At 44.3% G+C, this 25,788-nt stretch overlaps 1 protein-coding gene across 2 annotated transcripts in view; it reads left to right on the forward strand.

Moving 5' to 3' along the window:
* The first annotated feature begins 4,340 nt into the window (after positions 1 to 4,340).
* Positions 4,341 to 25,788, forward strand: part of HBS1L (HBS1 like translational GTPase) — a 498,888-nt gene continuing 477,440 nt past the window's right edge. For both annotated transcript variants that reach the window (XM_085611611.1, XM_085611612.1), the window contains exon 1: positions 4,341 to 4,556. In XM_085611611.1, the coding sequence (XP_085467737.1) occupies positions 4,514 to 4,556 (43 nt within the window). In that variant the 5' untranslated portion in view covers positions 4,341 to 4,513. The remainder of the gene's footprint in view (positions 4,557 to 25,788) is intronic.

Here is a 25,788-nt window from a genome sequence, read left to right on the forward strand (position 1 = left end):
TCTGCATCAGATACCTTTTCCGTACCTTTCCTCCCTTCTGTTTCCTCAACAGTTCTCATAGGATACAGTCCCTCTGACATACTAGCATCTGGCCATCTCCTCATTCGATCATGATGAGTTTCACGATCATATTTCCTCCCAAAAATGTACCTATAGTTACCTCCACTCCTCTGTTTTTCTAGCTCATGCACCTCATCTTCCCATTCTACCAGCGCCTCGAACTGTGTCGGCCTTGGTCTAGGCTCGAGACACATCATCTTTTATCGTAAATTTCTCAACACGGCCAGATTAAATGAACCATGTTCCGGGAACGCTAAAACACCATCTTCTCTAGTGTACTTAGCCCAATTGTCTAACCAAATACAGGTATGATACCCATATTTCGCAACCATGAAGGATGCAGGGGTTCTTGTCGGAGGTAGCAATTCACCTTCTCTAGTTATTATGTCCTTATCCTTGTCGAACCACTTTTTAATTTTACTGAACAAGGATTTCTTCTTCTTTTCCTCCGTTTGATAATACATTTTCATGTTTACCACAACCCTTTAGTCCTTTCCGCAACTGTACGATATTTTGTCCAACAACAGTGCGACTCACACCAACGCACCAATCCTGGAGCGTCTACGTCACCCTGTACTTCTTCCAATCCCTGCGCGGCTCACACCAACGCACCAATCACAGCGCTTTCGCTGTTCTAACCCACTGTCCAATCACAGCGCAGTCTTTCTGACGTCAGTAGTCGCTGCAGTCGCTTCTACTCCTGTCTCCTGTCACTCGTTCACTCCTCCTTTACAAAGCCTTTTCAGTAGACTCTGTTTCAGATTCTACAAAATCTATTAGTTACAACATATAAACATCTCCATTGTCTGTTTCGCTAACCACAGAATAGTAAAGACCTTTCCCACAAGAATCCTGCTTCTCTCTAGAACAGCGCTTACCTCTGCTCCACTACGGAATTATTACTTTCGTTGACACAGTAGCACATCCCTCTACTCTGCCCTTCTAACATGCATCCATTAACTGTTTCCTCCCGGAATGCTCCAAAGAGTTTCACAATTAACTAAATGCTCATACATTCACGCACTTTCATACCAGAAAATGTAGCACATTTACACAGAATCCTGCCTTTCCCGAGAACAGCGAACAATCTGTCCTGCTACAGAATTATAACACACGTTAACCAAGCAGCGCTTACCTCTGCCCAGTCCTTCAAACAAGCTCAGAAAATACCTATTACTTCTCCAGCAGTAAGCTTTAACAGCGAACCTTACGGATCCCTGGGACTTAAGACCAGAGTTTCACAGATAACCTTCGCTACCATACACACTTCTCTTATACAGAAATACGTCTCTAATAGTAACACATGACGATGTCACTGAATCGAACCCAGACAATGCGACGCGCAACTTCAATTGTCACACGCTTTTTCCTGCATTCATACAGGGCCAACAATCCCGTCTTTCCCGAGAGCAGCACTCACTTCCCTCTGCCCTACTACGGAACCGTCACCGACTCCCTACGTCCCAGAAGCCGTACACACTACATATAACTCAATACGACGACTTCAACATTTAATGTTAGTACATGTATCAACATCAATCAATAAATCCAAAAGCCTATGTACAAGCAATTTATCAGATCAAGACAATAATCATAACCATCATACTGCTACCAGGAAACTGCTGCAGATCGGAGCTTATAAATTCTCCCTACTTCCATGGACAGAGTAATTCCACAGTCATACGCACATACACTCATCCTACGCTAGGGCCCATCACACCAACATTCATTCTATTACTCTATCCACACTGAATATACGAGAGAACTCCCAAATCAATCTGCATCTAATTTGAGGTCAATGCAACCTAATTGAAATGTCTTGAGTCATGATTTAAACAATAAGAACACATTTGAGATCTCAATAAATGACAAAGAAATAACCACCCGACACTGGAATTCAAACAAAAGTTATTTTATCTAAATTAGTTCAAAATAAAAGTCATCCAATAGCAAAATCATTATTCTCATAGTTACCTATTCTAGCTAAATGTCGTATTTTAGATCAGGACATGTCTCTCAAAGTCTCCCGAGTCGCCGTCCTCTCAATCAGCATCGATCCTCTTGAGCATAAGTTCAGGAAGAAGTGGCCTTAGACCCTCTCTAGTCTAACAATATTTATACCAAAACTTACACATTAAAAGTTACAAACAAGCTCCAAACGTCCGTTGAGCAGAGCGAGCAGGAAAGGATGTTGGCTCGCAACATTTAGAAAAAACCTCCGCTCTCGAATATCTCAAAAATAAAAACACGGAAAAAGGAAGCACAAACTAAAATCGCAACATCCATGGATGCTCTTCTCCGGAATTATAGTGAAGCCACCGCAAGTTTATCAAAATGTTCATTTGTGACAATTGTTCTCCTCCAAGGATATCTGGCGATGAGCCCAGAGCTGCTGTCCTTTCATAACTTTTAGCTCAGTCAGAGGCCGAGGTCATGTTCAACCATATTCAGCGAGGCCTCTCTTCATAATTCATCTACTCAAATGCAGGCTGTAGATGTCGACCATTTTCCAATAGGCCAAAAATGGATAACTTAATTAAAAGAAACACAAAACAACTTTACTTCATTGTAATGATTATACAGTGTTAATTCCCACTAATACCCTTATGTGTGTGTAATTATCTAGCCATTTGCGACATAAAAAAGCATTAAAGCATATTATTTTAAAGCGCAAACACATAACAAATAGCACTTTAGCCACATTTATTTAATCAATTTGGTCACCAACTTAGTTCACTTATTAATTAAGCCATGCAATTGCATTCCCACGTGTAATTCTTTCATTAGTAAGGTTGATTAATTAGAACACTTGACAAAAATTAATACTTAATAATTAGTTCTTAGTAATTTTAATTATGACCTATTAAAATATAAACTGAAGTTTGAGTTTAAATAGAAAACCCTGCTCCAGCACGGACGCCAGAAGGAGAGCGAGATCACCATCCATCCATGAAGGAGACCGTGTCCTCGTCAAGCAGGAACAGCAAAGGAAAACAGACTGTAAGTTCAGAGCCGAGCTCTGACGATCACTCAGAAAAAGGGCACCATGGTGACTGCAGAGTCTGACAGCCGAAGAGTTACCCGAAATGTGTCACATTTTCAGAAATGCACTCCAGTCATGAAAGAGTCGCTCCAAAGGATGCTGGGGCATCAAGAGAGTGAAGGCAGAGAACAGCTTGCCGGGGCTGTCGAGAATCAGTATCCTGATGCTCAAGGAGAACTTGAGTTGGTAGCAGGAACGATGTCACTTCGACCGAGACGGGACATCCGCAAGCCGAAACGACTTATTGAAGAACTGTAAACAAGTCAGTCATTTCATTTTGTTAAAAAGGGGAAGATGTCGAGAGTGAGCGGTATAGTGGTTGGAGTGGGCGGAGTCAGGAGGGCAGAGGAAGGGGAGGAGAAGCGGCAGGAAGAGGGCAGACAGAGTAGGGACAGGGACCGAGTAAGAAGTGTTGAATAAAGCTCCTGATAAACATACTTCGTGTCTGTTGGTCTTGGTATAAGACACGACACCTCAGACCTTATATAGTGACAATCTCTATGGTATGGGGCACCTAGAGCTCATGAGATTTGTAGTTTTATCAGAAAGTGTTTTTTATTGGCTGTTGTGTAATAAATGCAAACAAAGGAGAAGCATAATAGGAGTCTTCGGTCCTGACATAGAATCATCTTTAATGCCCATATGGGGCTGTAGGCTCGCTCTATGGTTGGGACATGTCGCTATGGTAGTCATGGGAAATGTAGTGTTTAAAAAGTTTACATTGATTGGTAGTTGAAATTAAAGAGTAAAGAAAGAAAAGCATAATCGGAGTCTCCGGTCCCGACATAGGTTTGATCCCAGATTTTCTTGTTTGAAACTGAACAATTCAGCCTCTAGAAGGTTATCTCTCTCCTTTAACAGCAAAGGTGCTGTGTCTTTAGTTATTGGCACATGCAGTTTAAGTGGGGGGTTAGGTAGAAGCCAAATGAAGGAAGGCTCGGCTCATTTTGGGACCCAAGACCACCTCGAGCTGAGCAGATGACGGCCTCTGGCTCGAGTCTATAAGTGCCTTCAAAGGCTCGTCCTCTTTTCTGGTATTGACTGCTAAACGTGACCGTTTAGAAACGTTATACCATTATTTCCGGGGTCGTCGTTTTATGTGTCGTCATCGCGCATTGCTCGAGCAAACAAGAGCTAACGATCTGGACGTCATTTCAAGCTCTTTGGTTTACACGCTGTAGTGTCGTAGCTCTCTGCAGTGACGCAACGAAAGTCGCCTTGCTTCGCTGTAATCAGTGATGCAGCAGTGTGCGACTGAAGCGTACGGGGTGGGATTGTAGGGAATGGCGCATGCGTGCAACGTGCTTCTCATGCGCCGGCCGTCCATGCTGGGGAGAGAAATCACCTATCTCTAGGGGCACGCGCTGGCCGGAGGGCACCTGAGCGTGGCGCGCTGCCCTCCCCGCAGCCATGGCGCGGCACCGGAATGTGCGTGGCTACAACTACGACGAAGGTTAGCGGGACAGAGATCTAGCTGTGGGATGGGTGGCTGAGAAAGGGCACGAGATCAGCATCAGGGCCGTTTTAATTCCACCAGCTGTCTCAGAGTCAGAAGGCCGGGCAAATGCAGGTCATGACAGCCCCCTGCATGACGTTCGTCTTTTTCTATGCTGATGGTACAGCAGCGGACGGTGTGTCTAATGGAACCTGCGCCAGCTTGCAGGAGCTGACTTCACCCCCCCCCCCTCTCCCCCCTTAGTGCCGCGTGGGCAACTTCAGAAAGTTTAACATGCAAGAAGGGAGCCTCCCACTAGATATTGTTAGTGTGTCAGGCTGCACCATCATGAGTTGGGCATACTTTACTTCTTCATCCCGCATTAATAAGTTGCCTGTGCACCCAGGTAGGGGCGCGTATTGTAAACTGGGGCACTGCTCTTCCTCGTTCGCCCTTACACAGACTCATTTATCTTTGTTTATACTGCAGTTAATACCAACACCGCATATACGGGTATACCAGGTTTTAACCCCGAATGAGATCGCTTGCTAACTTGAAACTGAAGTTTGACCAGCATTTGTTAACAAATCCTGTCGGGTTCCTGATAACGACGCGCAGTAGAATAACGTAGGCACTTGCGCAAATACAATACACTGTATAAGGAAATCCGTGTATTTGTCACTGATTCGATTACCGTTTGCTCCTAATCAATAGTGCTAGAACCCGAAATGTGATTATTGCACGTGTATGAAAAGTTGAAAGCAGACTGAAAATAGAACACAACACACTTTGTGAACATCATTAGTTAATGCAGTAGCCTGGATGTTGGGGAGTTGCTCACTTTGATGTTGGGCTGGCTGAATAGCAGATGTCAGTAAGCTCCTTGTCGCGTTTTCTAGGCATTATGCTGATGTGGCTGCTTAGCTGTTTCTCAGTAGTCTGAGGGCCCATCATTTCACGTGTATATAAGCCATGAATATATATAGGTGTGTATATATACATGTATGTAGGTCATTTCACTAGAACTCCTTATTCAGTATCGTATATCACCAGTATGAGACGTCTGTAAATGAAAGTAACTCGGTGTAAAGAGAGCTACCATTTAACATCTTTGGTTCTCTGCTTGTCTCGATCATTGGAAGAATGTTTGTTTTTTGCCTGCTAATACATAAGGATAAAGGTTTGAGTAAAGCAAAGATCAGGAGCATGCAGGGTAGTGTGGCCGCATGTTTATGTTCAAATCATGTTTAATTTTTAATACATCCTCTGTGTTAAGGAAAAGTTGCTGTTCGTCTGAAATTGTTTTTTGCTTATTGTTACTTTCCATTAGAGCTTATTTTCCATTAGAGCTTGAGCGTGGGCCAAAGTAGCATACTCACACTGACGTTGCCAGAGGCGCCTATGTATTGTATCTGGTGATATACGGTGCCAAAGTAAGGAGTGGTCCGTAAACCCAGAGTTAAGCTATAAATCTGGGACATTTCTGAATATCTTGCTTCAGATCAGCAGGGGGATTTTGGGCGTGAAGGGTGGTGACAAAGATACTTATGTTATCAGCATTTATATTATAGCGTAGAAGGTACGAGCAGCAGTGAATCGTGCCACACACTAACCAAAGTCTTGGTGAAAAGAATTGTTTCGGTTTCATTGTGAAACAAACGGGCAACCTGCTGCTTTCAGTTTTCCAAGAAGGTCCCTAGTCGATGTGATTCAGAAGGGCAATAAGCTAAGCACAAAAATAGGGCAGGACACCAAACAAATAATAGTTTTTCAGGGCAGCAGTTATTATGCAGAAACGATAAAACGTGCAAACAGAATAATAGATCAATCTATTTCTGATATATTCCATTCTCAATGACATTGGATGTGGGATTATCAGAAATACACCTTGAAACAAAGCAGGGAGCTGACACATTTTGTCTTCAACAAGGCTATTGTATAGACCAGTGGTTCCCAAACTTTTTCGACCCACAGTTCCCTTGCCCTGTTGGCCGCAGCTCCCCATTATGTTACTTTTTTTGGTTGGTTTGGGATGTAAGCCTGGCATCAGGAGTACTTCCATTTTTCTCCCGGAAAATAATTGGGATGAAGCTGGTGAAGGTATTATAATCATATATGTAATCCTATCCTGTCCACTGTGGAATCCCATGCAGTGTCAACGACTGATTAGAGGGACACGGGGTTCTCGGAGAAGTGAAGTGCTGTTGCATTGTGCTCTTTAAAGAGGTGTGTCTTTGAGAGCCTGGGCAAATATGCACAAAAAAATAAACAAAAACAAAAAAGTGTCATATAATTTCATTCTTTTGCAAAGTACTCCAATGTCTTTGGATTAGGTTTGTGCTTATAAAAAAAAAGGGCAAAATGAAAGTTATTGGGAGGAAAATAGGGACAGAAGCTCCAATTTTAGGTGCAGAGTGCGAAAACCAGCACTATAGTCCCTGCCTAGCGTGTTTAAAGCCGCCATAGTATTTTGGTGGGTGTAAGGCACATACAGCCTACGCTACATTTTACCACACAGCAATGTACCCCCGTCCTGAGAAACAGGTAGACGTGATGTTAACCAAGCTCATCAGAAACATATTTTGGGGCCACAATAATAGAATATAGAGTTCTCTTACTTAAGCGGGGACACATTTTTACGCTTTTAGTATTTTGAGCTTTTCCTTTGTAGATTTATATAGCGTGAGCTCGACCCCGACCCAAAGGTATTTGATTGCTTTACATGACCACTAGTTATGTTACATAAGGACTCATTCAGTTTTTGGTAGGCACAGGGAGATTAAGTGAGTTGCTCAGAATCACACGATGCTGCGGCTCGAACCTGGTTCCCCAGCTCCAAATTAGGCACCTCTGGCCGTTAAGCCTCATCCTCTCCCCAGTTGTAACGCAAAAACGCCACATGTTTAACAGACTATTTAGTGCAGTTCACAGTATCATTACCGGTATGGATTTCAAACCATGATGTTAAAAGCGCTAGGCCTGCAGGTCTCAGTGTGGGGTACAGTTCACGCCTTCCCTTGCACCACCTCGACACGCCCTGCCACTGTCTGCAGATATTCTCTAACCTGGGACAGTTCATCACATGCAACATTCAAGCATTTGGAAAAAACTGTATGTGACGATGATGAATTGTGACATTTATTTATTACATTAAAAATGATCAATTCTATGATATTTTATTTACTGCTTGCCAGAACGCTGATTGATGGCCTGTTAGTTTTCAGAGTTTGAGACTGAATCACACGTGATTGTAGCATTTATTTTAGGGTCTGAGTTTAGCAGTGACATTTTCAGAATGTGTCCGTGTGGTGGATTGTGGCAATAAAATGAATAAATGAATGCCATCTTTGAGTCCAATTTCTGTATCCCTTGGTCTGGTGGAAATGTCATGCGGCTACACTCCAACAGCATCAAAATCTCCCGGGCACTACCATAGCTTTAAGTTCTTCCTCTTTCTGGTCTCGCACTGTACTATGGACCTCGTAGTAGAACATTGCCCAGGTCATTCACTTACTTCGTGACTTTAAAGTTCAGTATACAAGATTAGTATGTCCAATGCTTCAGTGAAGAAGTTGACCCGCCCAGGAAGAAAGCACCATGCTGCTAACCCAGAAAAGACCGCAGAGACCCAACCGTAAGTGGACCAGGATTCCAGCCTGCGCACCCGTAGTCTAACCATGCAGTGGTTTACAAACTGTGCACTCTGTGTTCACGTGGGCACCGGCTAGTTTTGACGGCGCACCAGGGTGCTGCGGTGCACAGATTGGACAACTCTGGTATAGACTGTGTAAGTTTCTTCTAATATGTCATGCAAGTTTGATATTGGGAGAGGTTTAGAATACATCGGATTTTGTTATCCCTTATAAATGCACACCTCTAATTTCTTTTTAATCAGCGACTAATGACGCACTGAGTCGCCGGTTATAAAGAAAAGATGTTGGAACTAGACTATTATTAGTTAATACAGTCGAGTTCTGACTACAGCGCCTGTTGCCAGAGCCAGCTGTCGAGGTGAAATGCAGGTCAGGTTACAAAGCATAATTGAAGCAGCTGTTAAAAGCAACTAAAACAGAACATTGCTTTTCTTTTTCATGCTGTATTTTAATAGCTTACAAAGACAGGCAGAGAGAATGTATAATTTTTTTGCACACCTTAGATAGAGAAGCTAGAATCTTTCTGCATGTTTCTACACATTCAGAGCTACTGCAGATTTATTTTTATTTTTTTAAATAGCAATGCGCCAAGGTTTTAAGTAGTTTGTGGGAAAGAGGATGGTGTGACCATGTACTGTATGGTACTCCTGGCGTACATACGGATATTGCAAGTCACCTCAAGGTTCCATAACCGTATAAAGGAACTCGGCCTTCAACCTTTTCCTCGTTTTGATTATGTAACTCTTCAGTGACCTGCAATATCCTTATTATGTATGGCAGGGGGTACTTTATCCCTTATATTGTAAACAAGTTTACGTGTGGAAGATGAAGCATATCTCACACTGGTCGAATATAATTAATCAGTTCAGAAGAGCAGGCAGCAAGTATTGAATGCACGCCTGGATGGGATAGTGTGGGAAGCAAGTGCCATTATGCAGAGTTCCATATGGCAACATTACAAACAATGGACTTAACATACATTGATTGTACCATGCATGCAGCATAAATTGTTGAAATTTACTTGAATAGGTTTCCTTATCCTTTTTATGATTCTGCTTTTTTTTTGGGGCATGCATTAAGAGATATTAAACCATCTTCTGTGATTGAAGTTTTTTGCGCCTTACAAGTGTTGCTGAATAAATACATCTGCCTAAAATGTCAATTAATCTATGCAGCATTCATAATGTTATCTAGTATGATTGATAAAGTAAAGTTATCTTCATTATGGAAGATATTACAATAGTTGATGGTACACTGGACTATCCCGGATGTAGAAATATCTGGTTTTGGTAGGATTCCCTGCGTGGCCGCCGAGCCGGGTCCAAAACTGAAGCGCTACCCCTACTGGCGTTTTCTCCACATTACATTTTGGGGCCTTTGGTATCATGGATGCTAGACTCAGCCACACAAGTGGGGTTACATTTTTACCTGGGCAAGTGGGTGAAGGGAGGATGGTAGGAGTTTTATGGATCCGTTCGGTTTCCAGATGTTTACGTTGCAGAAATGCAATGAAAATCTTCAATTTTAGCCACAGTTTGAGATGTGCAGGGCACTGAGTGTACAAAATAAAATAAAAGAATGGCATGGTATCCACACAAAACACGTCATCTTGGACTGCACCAGGGGTTTAATTTTCAGAAATGCCTGGCTTTGGTAGGTTTTCCCTGATGGCACCTGACCCGAGCCTGAAAATTGCAGCCATTCAGCATATAAATAGAACAATATTGGGATCTAGCCAAACTATGCAACCTATATGATAAAAAGAAAAAAACACATCCAAAATCAAAATTTCCCTTCTTGCCATAAAGATGGGAATGCTTTGGTCCCCAGGAGGGGCAGAAAGACTGTTGGCGTCATAGTGAGATAGAGGTTAGGCCCGATGTGTGGGCAGGCCACCCCCACACATTGTAGCAATAAAAAAGGAAAACTCCCTGGTGTCTAGTGGGCTTCCTCTCCCACCCCCCCCCACCCCGCAGTGAGGCAGATTGGAGTTAAAGACCTCTTATATGATTGGGGGAGGGGAGTGGCTGAAAGACTGCTTCGGGTCATTTGAGAGGTTTGGCCAAGCCCAGTGCTTGGACAGGCCACCCAACCTATTTTTCCACCCAAAAAAACCCTGGTGTCTAGTGGGCTTTCTGCGGGCATACTGGAGTTAACAGCCTCCAATCTGCTCCAGTGGGGTTTGGGGGAGCAGAAATACTTGTGGGCCTTGGGAGGAGCTTTAGCCCATTGCCAGGGGGGCCGCTCCCCCCTTCATATACATTGCCTGGTGGTCCAGTGGGCTTTTTACTGGGAGACAGATTGGAGGAAAACACTTCCTATCTGCCCGATGGGGGCAAAAAGACTGCTGGGGGTTATATGGGTGGGTGGGGGCTCTGCTAGATGCCTGGGAGGGCCGCCCCCCCCTCTGTTTTGCGCAAAAAATACAATCACTGGGGTCTAGTGGGCTTTCTACCCCCCCCCCCCCCCCCCCCCCCCCTCCCGGGGGCAGACTGTAGGTAAAAAAACTCCAATTTGCCTCCGTGGGGCAGAAAGACATTTGGGCCTTGGGGAGTGGGACATATCTAGCCGTTTGAGTTTGTGAAGTACACCTGGGAGCGATAGGAGAGTATGAGTGGGGGTTGGAATTGAAGAAGAATGCAGTTTCTTCTAAGGTTGTGGAGTTAGTTACATTTGTGGAAGTCTTATATTTGGATAATGCTTGGAAAATGGTTAAGGGTTAAGTGGATAAGAAATTGCTTTTGAGGAGCAAAAAGTTTGTTACCACGCAATGTTTGGAAAGCAAATCGTTGACAATCTCCCATGAAGGACGTATAGGTGTTTTTTGGTAACCTTATGTAGGTTTCGAGGTTGAGTGTTTAGTAAGGGAGTGTAGCAAGAATTTAAAAACAAGAACTATGACAGTGGTTTGTCAGAAACTACCAAGATATCAGTGTCCAGAACTGGCTGTAGGCTTGGCGGAGCAGGTGAGAGGTGAGCATTCAACTCTATGTAATTGTATTGATAAACTTGTATTCTAGGTGGGTTGACGAGTTTTAGTGATATTTAATCTAATAGCTTAATCACATTTTTGGAAGAGGCTTTCAAGAGGGAAGATTACACAGAGAGCCTTTTGACACACAATGGTCCACAGTTTTGCTTCAATACTGTTCGGGAGTACTTGAAAGCTTGTAGAATTGAGCTGGATATATCACCTGGAAACAAAAGATGTCGGTGAGGATGAAAAAAACATAGAAAAAATGCATACTGTTAGTAAAATTGAGTAGTTTGGAATGGAGAACAATGTTACAAGAACATATTGCGGAGTATTGTTTAGCACCACACTCTACCACTGGCAAACCAACATTTGTTTTGTTTAAAGTGAGATGACCCTGCACATAGCTGTGTCCAGGTGGTATGATGTGGAATTTAATTTAGAAACTTAGTGATGTGGATGATTGGATGAAAAATGAGTGGAAAAAAAAAAGAAAAGAAAATTGATAGAAACAGAGTTAACAATGTACATGTAACACTAGATGATTGTGTAAAGGTGAAGACTCTCATTGGGTGTCAAGAATAGTCTTAGTTTACAAGGCCTATGAGGGCAGTAAAGATGGTTAAGAATGCCTTTAAAACGAGTGATGGAAGGATATGGACTAAAATATGTATTGGTAGAGTTGCTGCTTCTAACTAAATGGTGATTACAAGATGAAACGGAGAGAGATGAGACGGGCTGATGAAAGTGCGATAAACGTTTGGAATTAAGGTGAAAGGGTGACTTCTAAAAGAAGAAATGAGAGAATACGAAGATTTCCAGGTTACTCAGATGACTTGGTTATGTGCACACACCTTCCATTTTGAAAGTTTAATGCTTAATGATTGCATTTTGTATTTCTTCTGCTTTATGCTCAATTGTATTCATGTAGAATCACTTTTTTAAATGGATATATAGTTCAGGTGAGGTTTGTTTGATTTGTTCATAGATAACAAAATGGGAAAAATGTATTTGTTAAATTGAAATGAGGGAGAATTGTGCCATATAAGTGAGGTTGTGTTTCTTGAAGTGGCAAATGCATTGTTTAGCGATAGTGTTGAGTTTTATGATTGAATTTGTTGGAGGAGTTGGCGCAAGAGATTGCATGGATAAAGTGCATAAATGAAGGGCATAAATGAAGGGTTCTTGCAGCCACACTTTACTGGTTGTCATTTGTGATTAATCAACACCAGTCACTGTTGACATTCAATCGTAAAATATGCTGTTTGTTTAGATGCAAACTCAATTACATGCAGTACATTTAGAAGACTTATTGTGCTAATGCATAGCTTTGGCTTTTAACCCCTTCGCTGCGGCGGGAATTCCGCCGCAGCGCTGGGGGGTGCGGGGGGGCAGCGCGGTGGCGCTGTGCTCATGACGGAGCCACTCCGTCATGAGCCACGGTTGAGCTGTGCTCATGACGGAGCGGTTCCGTCATGACTCCGCCCAGTTGCGTTGTCCCCCCGCACAGGCGGGGAAACAGCGCCGCGTGGGCGGAGCGGCCGCCAACGGTCGTGGCATGACGGAACCGCTCCGTCATGAGCACACGGCAACCGTGGCTCATGACGGAGCGGTTCCGTCATGAGCGGGGAAGGGGTTAAAAGAACACTTCTTATGTGATGTTAGTAACGTGGAATGATAACCTGATCATTGTAACCATTAACAACTGTAAAGTTAATACATGGATGCAATCTATGCTGTACTTTTGTGAAAGCAAGAATTTTGTTATAGTTCTCGCAGAACATCTTACAGGTCACCTTAGTACCAGATCAGGCAAGCCGGGCATTTGTAAAGTTGATTTATGAGGCAGTAATGGTTGCAGTGTGGACAAACTGCAGAAAAAACCCCAAATGTTTGCTGCACCGTCACCTAGCATGTTATGGTCTTTGCAAAATTACATTAAAAATGACCAGTATAATCACAGCTTGCCTTTGTGCTGCAGCAGTGGTCAGCGATGCGATCAGACAGTGTAGGTACTTATTTTAATCTTCAAGCCACACATTTGAAGTCTTGCAAAGCTGGTGCAATGGTTATTATTTTTGTTGTATTACCAAAATATACAACAGCAATACAGGCCTGCCAAGTATCACGCTTCAGGTGTGACTCTTAACGCATTTCAGTGTGGTGTTCCGCATCACCGCATTGAAATGCATTGTCACGCATTTTGATGCCACACTGACTCTCTGCCGTACCAGCACTGAAGTATTGGCCACGCCAGGCTGCTAGCGCGCGTGCCTGTGACCTGCGCCGGCTCTGCTGCTCCCCGCAGACTTACCGGCCCGGGCGCTGCCACCAGCACAGGCTCAGCACTGCTACAAATGTATCTTTAATGGCCTGCTGCATTGAAATTGCCGTCTGTGGCGCGGCTGTGTCACTCACTACAGACAGCCAGGCCTGACGTCATCCGGCCCTGCGCAGCTCCAGTCCTATTTCGCTGCTCGCACTCCTGGCGGACCGTGGGGATCTGAGGTGGTCGGATCAATTCCTGCCAATGCTGGCAGCGGGCTCCCACTCTCTTGTAGTCCTCTCAGTGCTGGGCTGTTGCAGGGAAAGTCAGGCTAAGAGGCGAGCAGGCCATTCGGCATCAATAGAGTGGGTATATATCTCTAAGCTGAACTGATCGGCGGACGTATGACGGGCCGCAGCGTCCCAGTGGTATCAAATCACGCGACAAGCGGGAAGGCCCAATCCCAGCCCATCGGGTTCGACCTCAGCAGCCGCAGCTAAGCTGTAACGTGTTCCACCAGGGAGATCTTCATCAATGGTGCTCGCAGCAGCTGATAACAGAGTAAGTGAAGTGTGACTTGTTAATCCTTGCCTTCCTAATGTACTTTCCTTTTTAGGTCGAGGACTACCGGTCTGCCGAAGGCAGAACCGGAAGTCGGAGATTTTATGTTTTCTAGAGTGGCTATTTAGCCCGCCTCTCTTTTAGCTTCTCCTCCATTGGCTGGCTTCCTAAACGGAGGCCAGCCATTGGAGGAGAGAGCCGTCCCTCCAAATAGGCTCCGTCTTTTTCAGATACGGGGGCGTGTTCCTTGCTGTTCTTTCCACTTTTTAGCCACGCCCTTTCTCGAACAGCAGGAACACGCCCCCGAATCCGAAAAAGTTTCGAAGCTTCCATCCGCCATTTTTTTAGGACTGCCTTCAGTGTGATGACGTTATTGCCAGCGCCGCCGGTACTGTTCTGTGCAAAAGCCAAAGCTATTGTCTTTGCCAAAGCTGAATTTCTTAAAAATTGCTGAGTTTTGGGGATGTCCTGTCTCGAGCTCTCCATCCCATTCCCCGCTGCCTGCCCCCCGCCGGCATCTCCAGAAACTAAGCGCTAAAGTGATGTGCCCAGGATCACACATTGTGGTCTGTTAGGACATTTGGGATTAAAGAAAATTACATTTCATTGTCTGCGAAAAAAAACGGATCGCCTAGAAGCAGGCCAACCAGAAAGAAGACGCTTTGTTCATTAAAATAGCCCTTATATTGCAGTCGTTGGCTGAGTGAAATGTTTGTCGGCGGCAGGTGGACGTATTTCAAATGTCGCATGATATGGGGGGGAGGAGGAATGGCAGGCAGTTAATCCCCGAATGTGTGTTCTTTTTGGGTTCTAGCGCTGTCCAGAAGCCGTGGTTCCCCGCTCCGTCTCTTCTCTGCCAGGAGGTGTTCCCTCCAATTACCGGCCGAGTCCTGTAGCTGCAGTTTCCTGCTCTCCCATCCCCCACCGAAGGCACATTCCCAAACCGCTCCTCGCATTGCAGCAGAACTGGTTTCGAGCCTGCAGTGAGCCCCAGAACCACCGCCAATGTAATGTTTGTAGGAACTCGAGACTCCTCCCGCCACAGGCACCCATCGCGTTTATGCAATACAGAGTTTCTATTTATAACTGGCTATGTTCTCAACATCTGATACCGCCTTTCTGCCATTGGAATGCCTTTAAGGCGCTATCTGGTCATAGTGCAGTTAAAAAAAAAAAAACAACAACCCAAAAAACTTTTTATAAATGTTCTAAAAATGCAGTTTAAACATGAGAAATGCATCGACCTACATCAAATCACAGGCTCCATACATTGTAGTGCTTTTGATGCCACACCCACCCTGCGTAGTGTTGTTTCTGACGGTGAGTGTATCCCCCTAGAGTTAGTCATTATTACAGAACCACACAACTTCAACAACCCGACCAGACGTGCTCTGTGTATGTTGAAACAGTTTTCCCTCCTGGGTTCCGCCGGCTCTCCAAGCTCTTCCGCTCCAGATGCTCTGGCAAGGGTGTAGTTGTGTTTGCTTAGGGAAGATTGTAGGTTTAAATGTGACTTCTGTTTGTCAATAGAAAGAGGAAAATGTGTCCGCGTGTGTTCCAGGTCTTCACAAAGCACTGTGTGTATAGGTCTGTGTGCTGAGGTACGATGTTGTTTATGCGCCTCCGCTGGGGTGCAGTTGTCCATTACCTGGTGTGAGAAAATTTGATTCAGCATCAAAGAAAGAGCAGAAACACCAGGTGGGGGTGTGGTATGTTGGTGAGAAGAGATGTTTGGGGCGAGCAACCGAAAAAGCAGAGTCAGTGATTTTGGCAAGTTAAATGGAGAATGGGGGGGGGGGTGGTCAGTAGGAGAATAAAAAGAGGCCGCGATTGTACTCAAAGTGGTAGGATTTTGTTTTTGTACAGCTTTTTGTTTGACAAAAAAAGCAATCTCATTTGCCTACTTCCTTTGTCTTTTTGTGTTTGTTCCAGTTCTGGGGCATAACATTTTTTTAAATCTGGGGCATAACATTTTTTTAAATCTCTTTTTGGTTCCTTGACTTGCATCCTTGCACGTCTCGCATCAGGGAACTAATTAATGGCAAACAGTTTGACACTTCATCAGACAGCTGTTATGTTCTTTAAGTACCTACAAACATTCCTCTGTGCTGTCTTTATGCTGGTTCACGTGCAATGACTTTTTAGATCCTAATCAGAGTTTTCTGCACACATTTTGAAAAACAAAAATTGCTTTTCGTAATGCTTGAAAATATTGAATTCAGTGTTACATTCCTAAGTACTTGAAGATAGGTTTGCTTTGGTTCCAGTTTAAGTATTTTTTTTTTCAAATTGCTTTGCAAACAAGCATTAGCAAGGCCAATAGCTTGAAAGTTTCACTTGAAAGGTGGGACCTATTTGCTTTGGCAATGCTTGTTTGGAGCTTGGTTATTTAGTCACTGTTGTATTACCTCGGCATTTGAGTTCTCTACCATAACATGCGAAAACCAACATTTCTATAAAAAAAAGAAATCTAAAAAATCTCAATAAAAAGTCTTAAAAAATTGACTTAAAGGTAGGAAAGAGCCCAGGAAAACAAATAAACAAGGAAAAGAGAAGATGAAAGATAAAAAGTAGGGTTTAAGTTTTCCTTGGTAAAGACAAACAAGCATTTACAATGCAACGGTCTCGGCATTGTTAAAGTTAGAGCTATTGGCATTGCTAATGACACTTTTTTTGTTTGTTTTTGTTTTTAAAACATTTAACCCCTTCCATGCGGGGCGGATTCCCCTGCTGTGCTGAGCGCTGCTTGCGCGGGCGTGGTCATGACGGAACGGTTCCGTCATGAGCACAGCTCAACCGACGCTCATGACGGAACCGTTCCGTCATGAGCGTCGAAGGGGTTAAAGAAACGGCATTGTTATTTACAATGTCAATAGCTTAATCACTCTCAAATTAGTATGGACACTCCCTTGAACTAAAAATGTGCAGAAAGAGCACGTTTTGGAACTGCCCAATAGGTATCACATATGCAAAAAAAAAAGCTAATGCCAATAGAAATGACAAATTATTTATTTAGGGATACAAAAAAAAAAAAATGAGCAATACCAATAGCTCTACCTATAATATTGCCGAGACCATTGCATTGTAAATGCTTGTTGAAGCGTGTCATTCAGCCAGCCTAAAGTTACAGAGAGCACCTCAGCATGCAGCCAGTCTGCACAAAGTTGAAGTCAGCAGTCCTAAATGCTTAATTATCAAGCCGACCTGCCTCTCTGATTGAGTGTACCTTTAAGGTCTTCTTACAGTTATGGACCGGCAGGCAGTTTGACCCGGGGGCCGTCCCTTTATTTCTCTGGCCTTGGGTTAATATCCTGCTGCGCAGCGTTGGCCCACTACGTCTTGAACAGTTTTATAAATAGCACTGCAACAACACCTTCGGTCGAATTTGCGCTATCATAGTAGGAAATACTAACCATGGTGTCATTTTTAGACCTAATGGTTGAAAAGCTGCATTTGAGCTTTGGAGCCTGTGAACCTCTCTGTTTTCGGAAAAGACTCTGGCATTTAGAAAATAAAAGCGTCACAATCTGCTATTTGTAATGTGGTTTGAAAAATTAAAGCATTTTTTTAGACGCTTTACCACTCAGCGTGTCTTCTGCCAACATAACAGACACGCACTCTCCTCTGCTGCAGCCCTCGTGCTTTTCTGGAGGTGATGTTGCTACTCTCTGGTCAAGATCAAATTTAAGTGGAGTACCGAACACCTCGAGCAAGTGAGATAAATGCCACTTGACCCCTGTTATTGGTAACTTTTTGTTGGCTAGTACTCTAATTGACTGAGCCCTCTAAGGTTTTACAAATACGTTTTTTAAAAGTATGTTTTTTCCATGTTATTGCCCCCCCCCCCCCCCCCCCCCCCCTGTTTTTCGGTCTTGGCAGTAAATTGTTCTTTTATGTCAAAGGGGATTTTCCTGTCGTTTCTAGCTGGTGGCATCTGTACACGTTCAAGCTGAGTTAAATGATATATATGAGTGTCTTTGAAGCCCCTGAACTTGACATGACGGGGCATTCTGTTGTGATGTGCAATCACATGCGCATTTCTGCCCCAGTTGTGAAGTGTGATATGAGCTGGCTGCTGGCAGTAAAATAGTTTTAAACGTAATTCTTCCAGAAAGTGCTGCCAGTGAAGAAATGTAGTTTGTGTTTAAGCCATACACTTAATTCCATAGGTCATGCATGCCCATTTTAGAGACCTCTCCATCCCCCCCCCCTCACCCACTTTTTTCATCCCCGTAAAAACCCTGATGTCAAGCGCTTCCATTTCTGGTGCTTTGCAGCAGCTTTAAGATGATCTTAGAGTTACTTGCTGCTCAAATGGGTGTCATTTCTGATATATATACACACCCTCCTTTTCATTGCTTGATTTTGCGCGCGAGAAAGTGTCACTCGTAGTCGTTGAAATGTCAACTCATAATGACACTGAAATCCTGAAAATGTCACACATAGCAATCTGAAACCTTGGCAGCTATGGCAATAAAGAGAAGCAAGAAAAGAATTTGGAGGCCATTTGCTTGCGATCATTTGTTTTTGAATTGTAAAGTGAATTAACAACTGCATATACCTTTAGCCCCTTCACTGCTGGGCCTTTTCCCCCCTGTGCTAAGCCTTTTTTCTGGCTATTTGGGGTAGTTTGCGCTTAGGCACTTGTAACGTTTTGAGCACATAAGGTATCCACGCCAAATTTGCGTCCTTTTCTTCCATTATCATGGGGATTCTAAAGGTACCCAGGGTTTGTGGATTCCCCTAGAGGGGACCCAGAAATTAGCCAAAATACAGCTATTTTGGGGGGGGTGGGGAAGGAGAGAATGGGGGGGAAAAAGTGCTGCAACTGAAAGTCTGTTTTTTTTCCCCTGCAAATGGTATCAACAAAGGGTTTGTGGAGCTGAAATCACCATTTTCCCAGCTTTCAGGGACTGGCAGACTTTTGTCAGAAAACCGACATTTTTTTTTCACAGTTTTGGCAAATTACATAGTCTATTTTTGCTATTTTTTGTGCTTTCAACCGTCTTCCAGTTAATGGTAGAAATGGGTATGAAAGCAGTAATGGATCATAGAAAGCTATACATTTTAGAAAAGTAGACTAAATTCTGAATTCAGCAAGGGGTCATTTGTGTAGATCCTTCAAGGTTTCTTTATAGAAACTAACAGTTGAAAATAGGAAAAATTGAAAATGAGTTGAAAAAAACAGCCATTTGCGCCAACGTTTTCATCTGTAAATTCTTGTAATTATGACGGATGTTTGAAAGCAATATACCGTACATCCGCTGGACCTTTCTGGTTGTGGGGATATATAGGACTTGTAGGTTCACCAAGAACCCGACGAATCCAGAGCCAATAACTAAGCAGCGTCTTGCAATGGTTTTTTATTATGTACTGGGTATATAGCAATTCATTTGGTGAAATATATTCAGTGAAAAATCGGGATGAAAGACGCCTATGTATTTCTGAAATTGGAACAAAATTATATAGTTTTTAAACAGTAGCTTTTTTCACATTTCCGAAATTGTTAGTACCCATTCTAACATGAGAATTATATGACGTTTTTCAAAGTGACTCCTTTTTTTCCTCATTGTCTTTCATTTGGGAGGCAGAAATGCGTCGAAAGTCAATAGTTAATAACAGGTGCTCTACAATTCTGTGTTACTCTAAGAATTTTGAGAAAAATGGTACCTCACTTGTATATGTAGGCTTGGTGCCCGTGACAAGAAACGGCCCAAAACGCAACGTGGACACACCACATTTTCACAGTGAAAACTGACCCTTTTTTTTGCAAAGTGCCTAGCTGTAGATTTTGAGTTGTAGCTCTGCCGGCACCTAGGGAAACCTGGCAAACATATACATTTCTCAAAACTAGACACCCGGGGGAGTCCAGCGAGGTATAGCTTGCGTGGGTCCCCCAATGTTTTCCCACCCAGAATCCCCTGCAAACCTCAAATTTAGCTGGAAAAAAGACTTTTCTCAAATTTCTGTGTGGGCAAGTTCTGGAATCTGCGTGGATCCACAAATTTCCTACCGCGTTCCCCCAGGTGTCCTGATTAAATATGGTACTTCACTCGTGTGGGTGGGTCAAGTACCCACGACGGGCATGGACCCGAAACCTATTGAGGCAACATCAAAATTACCTATCACAAACATCCTGGTTTTGCAAGGGGGTCCCATGAGTTTTTGGCCGCAGGCTCGGCGGCCATCTAGGGAAACATACCAAGCTCACATATTTCTGAAAACCAGACACCCAGAGGAGTCAAGCGAAGTATGGCTTGCATGGGCCCCACAACGTTTTCCTACCCAGAATCCCCTGAAAACCTCAAATTAGTTGAAAAACAATAACATTTTTCTCAAATTTCTGTGTGAGAAAGTTGTGGGGTGACTGGGCTGACACAAATTTCCTACCACGGAGCGTTCCCTTAGGTCTCCCGATAAAAATGGTACCTCACACGCTTGGGTGGGTCAAGTACCCGCGACAGGCAAGGATCCAAAACGTATTGAGGAGACATCAAAATTACCCATCACAAAACAACCTGGGTTTGCAAGGGGGGGGGGGGTCACCTGGGTTTTTGGCACGTGGCTCGGCGGCCATATTGTGAGACTACTAAACCCATGCATTTCTGAAAACTAGACACCCAGGGTAGTCTAGCGAGGCATGGCTTGCGTGGATCCCCCAACGTTTGCCCCAATATGCCTCGGGGGGGGGGGCAGAAAGACTGTGGTGATTATTTTTGGGGTGTGTGATCCTTATCATGCCCATTTTGGGTATCCACCACCCCTGCATCATATCAGGGGCAACTGCCCCCATCTGCCCCTGGGGGAGCAGGAAGACTGTTGAAATTGTACTTTGGGGGGGGGGGGGGGGAATTGGCCTGCCCAGCCTCCACCCTCACATCAATAAAAAAAATTCCCTGATTTCTAGTGCGCTTTCTGCCCCCTGGGGGGCAGATGAGGGCTACTGCCCCCCCGGGGGGGCAGAATGACTTGCATTTCTCCCTCACCCCAACATCAATAAAAAAAATCCCTGGTTTCTAGTGGGCTTTCTGCCCCCTTTGGGGGGGGGCGGGGCAGGAAGCCCACTAGCAACCAGGGACCAACATTTAGAGATCTTTACGCTCCTCCAGGAGGGGGATATCGACATACTGTCATTGACAGAAACCTGGATGGGGGACGCATCGGCCCCCGAGATTATCACTGCACTGCCAGGGAATTTTGATGCCATTTGGCCTAATAGGCAGGATAGCAGAAGAGGGGTGGGGGGGAGGGATTCTCTTCAATACCAGACTTACGGCCACCATGATAATAGCAGAAAGCATGGATAATACAGACATCCTGGGAGTTAAATTTACCTCCAAATCCTCTTGCCTCCTCCTCCTCCTGACAGTTTACCGCCCCCGGATGCAACTCCTGGTTTCAGTGATCACTTTGCCGAGATCATGTGTGACCTCAGCACACAATACCAAAGACTCGTGGTAGCTGGAGATTTTAATTTCCACTGGGAGAGGGAACCACAGGCAAAGCAATTTGACACGATAATGTCGAATCTGGGACTTCACCAACTGGTGAGCTGCCCTACTCACATCAAAGGGCACACCCTAGACTTAGTCTGGTCATCTAACCACCGGGACAGGCTACTACATATTCAGCCGTGTGCCTGGTCCGACCATTCACTAATTTCCTGCTGGGTCCCTCTGGATAGTTCCTCGACACAACCTCCACCTGATTGGAGGAGAGTGCGGAATTGGCATAAAATCCAGACAGACAATCTAGTGGACACACTATAGAGATTACCCGCACCCATTTCTGAGGAACGCAACACTAACATTGACTTAGATAGCCAATCCCTTAGCAACACTCTACAATTGGCTATTGACCAATTAGCACCCGAACGTAGGGAAAGAACGAAACTCAAACGCAAGGGGGCCCCATGGTTCAATGAAGCACTGAGGGAAATCAAACGGAGCCTTCGTAAAGCTGAGAGACAGTGGAGGAAAGCTTATGACTTCACTGACTTAACCATCTACAAAGCCACACTAACTCTCTATAAAAAATCTGTTACCATCAGGAAAGCCGAGTACTATCAGACACGGATAATAGATGCTCCTAATAAACAAAAGGAAACCTTCAAGATCCTAAATGAGCTCAGTAAAAAGGTTGACGTAAAATCGGCATTAGCACCCCTTGATAATACACTACAGACCTTCTTCCTCCAGAAGGTAACAGACATTCTTCTGGAGATTGGTAAAACCCCCATCACCCTGAGCTCTCCGGAGCTGGCCACACCTCTGCCCCTGTCAGGCCAGTCCCTCACAAATTTCCCCCCATTGGACCTAGAATCTCTGGTAGCCCTGATAAATAAAACTAAATCAGGCTCACCGGCCAACCCGTGCCCACCAAGGATCTTCCAGATGGCCTTTCCAGCCCTGGACCATCAGATTCTCACTCTCCTGAATAACTCCTTGGCGACTGGTCAGGTACCCTCCAATTTGAAGGAGGCTAGAGTTACCCCCCTACTAAAGGAGTTAGGAGCGGACAAGGCCGAGCTGAAGAATTATAGACCTATCTCCCAGCTCCAATTTCTGGCGAAGGTCGTGGAGCAGCATGTTTTGAAGACGACCTCTGCATTTTTGGAAGAACACTAGTTGCTCCAACCGCGCCAGGCTGGTTTCAGAGCCCACCATAATACGGAGTTAGTCATGCTATCTGTACTCGACGATCTCAGGATGAAGGCCGATAACAAAGAGTCGAGCGCCCTGATTCTTTTAGATCTCTCTGCAGCGTTCGACATGGTCAGCCACACAACGCTACTGACTCGGCTGATGGACCTGGGCTTTCGGGGGCCTGCCTACAATTGGCTAAAATCATTTTTATCAGGACGTTCGCAGAGGGTCCAACTTGGCGATCAGGTATCGGACAAGGGTAGTATCTCCTGCGGGGTCCTTCAGGGCTCCGCATTATCCCCGCTCCTCTTTAACATATACCTGCAGCCCTTGGTGGCCGCGTTAGCCAATATGGAATGCCGAGTCTTTAACTACGCAGACGATACTCAGCTTATTCTGAGGATCGATAACTCGGCCCGCGCCCAAGAGGCAGTCCAAAACATCCTTATGTTTACAATAAACTGGATGACTGAAAACTCCTTAAAAATCAACCCGGATAAAACCGAAGTCCTTGCCATGCCAGTAAAAGACAGCCCCCTGGAGTCACCTCTTTTGGCCCAAAGAACTAGGGGCCTCTCCTAGCCCATCACCAGTTGTAAAAAGTCTGGGAATTAAGATCGACTCCGAACTCTCTGAGTTACTAAGTCAATTCGGTGGTGGGCACATGCACTGGTCTTTTAAGATAACTGAGGAAACTGGCCCCCCTGCTTTTAGTTTCATCCATGAAATCCATCGTATTGGCAACTATCATCTCGCGTCTCAACTATGGGAACGTGCTCTATATGGGATTTCCCCAGAAACGTATGAACAGACTACAGGTGGTACAGAATGACGCAGCCAGGTTGATCTTCACTGCCCAGGAGAACCCATGCCTCCCCCCTGCTGCATAAGCTGCACTGGCTGCCTGTCAAACAACGATCAGAATTCAAGGGATTGTGTATTGCCCATAAAGCCCTTTATGGACACGCCCCAGGATACAGAAGGGAACGCTTAATTAAATATGTGCTAGGGCGGGCGCTTCGTTCAGCAGAAGCCGCCCAGCTGGTTTGCCCTCGGGGTAATTTTGCTTTCAAAGAAGGGCGAGCTGTTTCAGTCCTTCTGCCACAACTCTGAAACCAGCTGCCAGACACCATCCGTAAAGAACCTGGTTTGCTTCCCTTTCGGAAACAGCTAAAAACATTTCTTTTCGGGGACACTTCCGACTACCATGGAGACCACCCCTGACCGGACGCTGCCTTTCTTCTTCCAAGCACTAAGAGACCTGTCGGTATACATGCGCTATACAAAAATAAAATACAAATACAAAGACTGTTATGCCCCCCAAAAATATGGGGAGAGCAAGGGCCCTTGCCCAAGGGGCTACTACCCCCTCCCTGGTGTCAAGTGGGTGGATCCCTGCTTGGCTCATTTCAGTTTCAGATTCACTGAACTGACGTCAGCGGGACGTGCACACTGATCATCATTTCAGGGGAAACCAGGGGAGCAGCCTTGGGTGCTGGGGAAGCTCTTCCCCCAGCTCCTGAGGCTGTTGGGGGAGGGGGGGGTACCAGAGGGATTCCCTGTGCCGTGTGCAAGGACGGCCGGGGGTCGTCCTACGCACATGAGCACTGGTGCATCGGACGGCCCCTGGCCGTCCGCATCGAAGGGGTTAATGAACAGCATAGGTTCCTCTTAGCAGTGGTGTACTTGACACATAATTTCAATGTATGGCTATATGTATGTATTTTATGTTGTGTCAAGTGATGTTTTTATATATATGTTTTTTTCATAATTTGGTTACAGCCCTGAAGAAGTTCCTGTGGCAAAAGGAACGAAACACGTTGGCTGTTTGCTGATTTTTAAATGATCATATGAATAAAAGAAGAACTTTGGAATATACTTGCTCATTTGGACTTATTGTTGTGGAGTGCACCTTCCTTTGTGTGAAATTTCTATAACTAAGAAGTTCACTGTTAATGTCTTAATTGTAGCAGTGCAGAACTATAGTTTTACTTTCTCCTAACTTTCACTGGCTCCATGGTCGTTGCATCATCACAGCCTGCAGGCTGCCTGGGGCGCATTTCCAGTTACACGTTGCTTCTCTTCTAGCGCAAAACTGAGGGCGGGGTGAGGAGGGGTAACTGCTGCCGCTTATGGGCGAAGCTCTCCTTATCACAGTATACAGTCTGCTGCAAATTTAATGTTGGGGCATTAAGTAACCCTTCAATTTATTTAGATGTGCCTGAAACACATGTAAGTTCACAAAGGTACAATAATTGACATTTAAGACCATTTAAGTGGCATACTCACGTTCCGTATTAACAAGCATTTGCAAGGCAATAGGCCTCGCATTTGCGAAAGTTTAAGCTATTGGCTTTGTAAATGACAATGCATTTAATGTATCTGTTTTAAAATCCAACACATAAATAAAAGGCATTGTCATGTACAATGCCAATAGCTGAAACCCTTGCAAATGCAGACCTATTGCATTGCAAATGCTTGTTTTAATTGCTTTTCACTTTATAGCCTTTCACTTTTATAGCCAGCATGTATTTTTTCACCCCATTAGTTGCCTGCAATGCAAGGGCTTTTTCAAAGCTAAAAATCGACGTATATTTGATTAAATTATACATTTTATTCCAAATATCACACCTCTTGTGAGACACAGTGCTTGCAGACTTGCATCCATATTGTCACACTCGTGCTCAAAGACCTCTTATGTTGGGGAGTTAAAAGACCACAATCTCTTTTGTGTACATTGTATTGTTCTTTAGAATGTGTTTGAAGAAGTAAATGTGAGAGGTACGTTTGGAAATTAATAAGAATAACAATGAAAGTTTATATATTAAGTTCAAGCTTAGTAGGGTTAGAGGACACAGCTTTAACTTAAAGTTTAAGTTACACTAAATTTTGGCCATTGGCACTCAAAATTAACTTTTGATCTAGTTACCTTTTTAAAAAATAAGGATGCTAATGTCTGATCCTCTGTATTATCTTTTTATTTATTTTTTAAGTCTGGGAAAAAACGGTTAAGTCGGGTATGAAACCGCATGTAGAGAAAGACTTGTAACTTTCCTGCTAATAGCGACTCTACCCATTGCCATTGCGGTTTATGTACACGTTTGCAGAACTAAGCAGGGTACCAAACACTGATGGCTTCGCATACGTGCTC

This window comes from Triturus cristatus, chromosome 6 (genome assembly GCF_964204655.1).
Source record: "Triturus cristatus chromosome 6, aTriCri1.1, whole genome shotgun sequence".
NCBI classification, from domain to species: domain Eukaryota; kingdom Metazoa; phylum Chordata; class Amphibia; order Caudata; family Salamandridae; genus Triturus; species Triturus cristatus.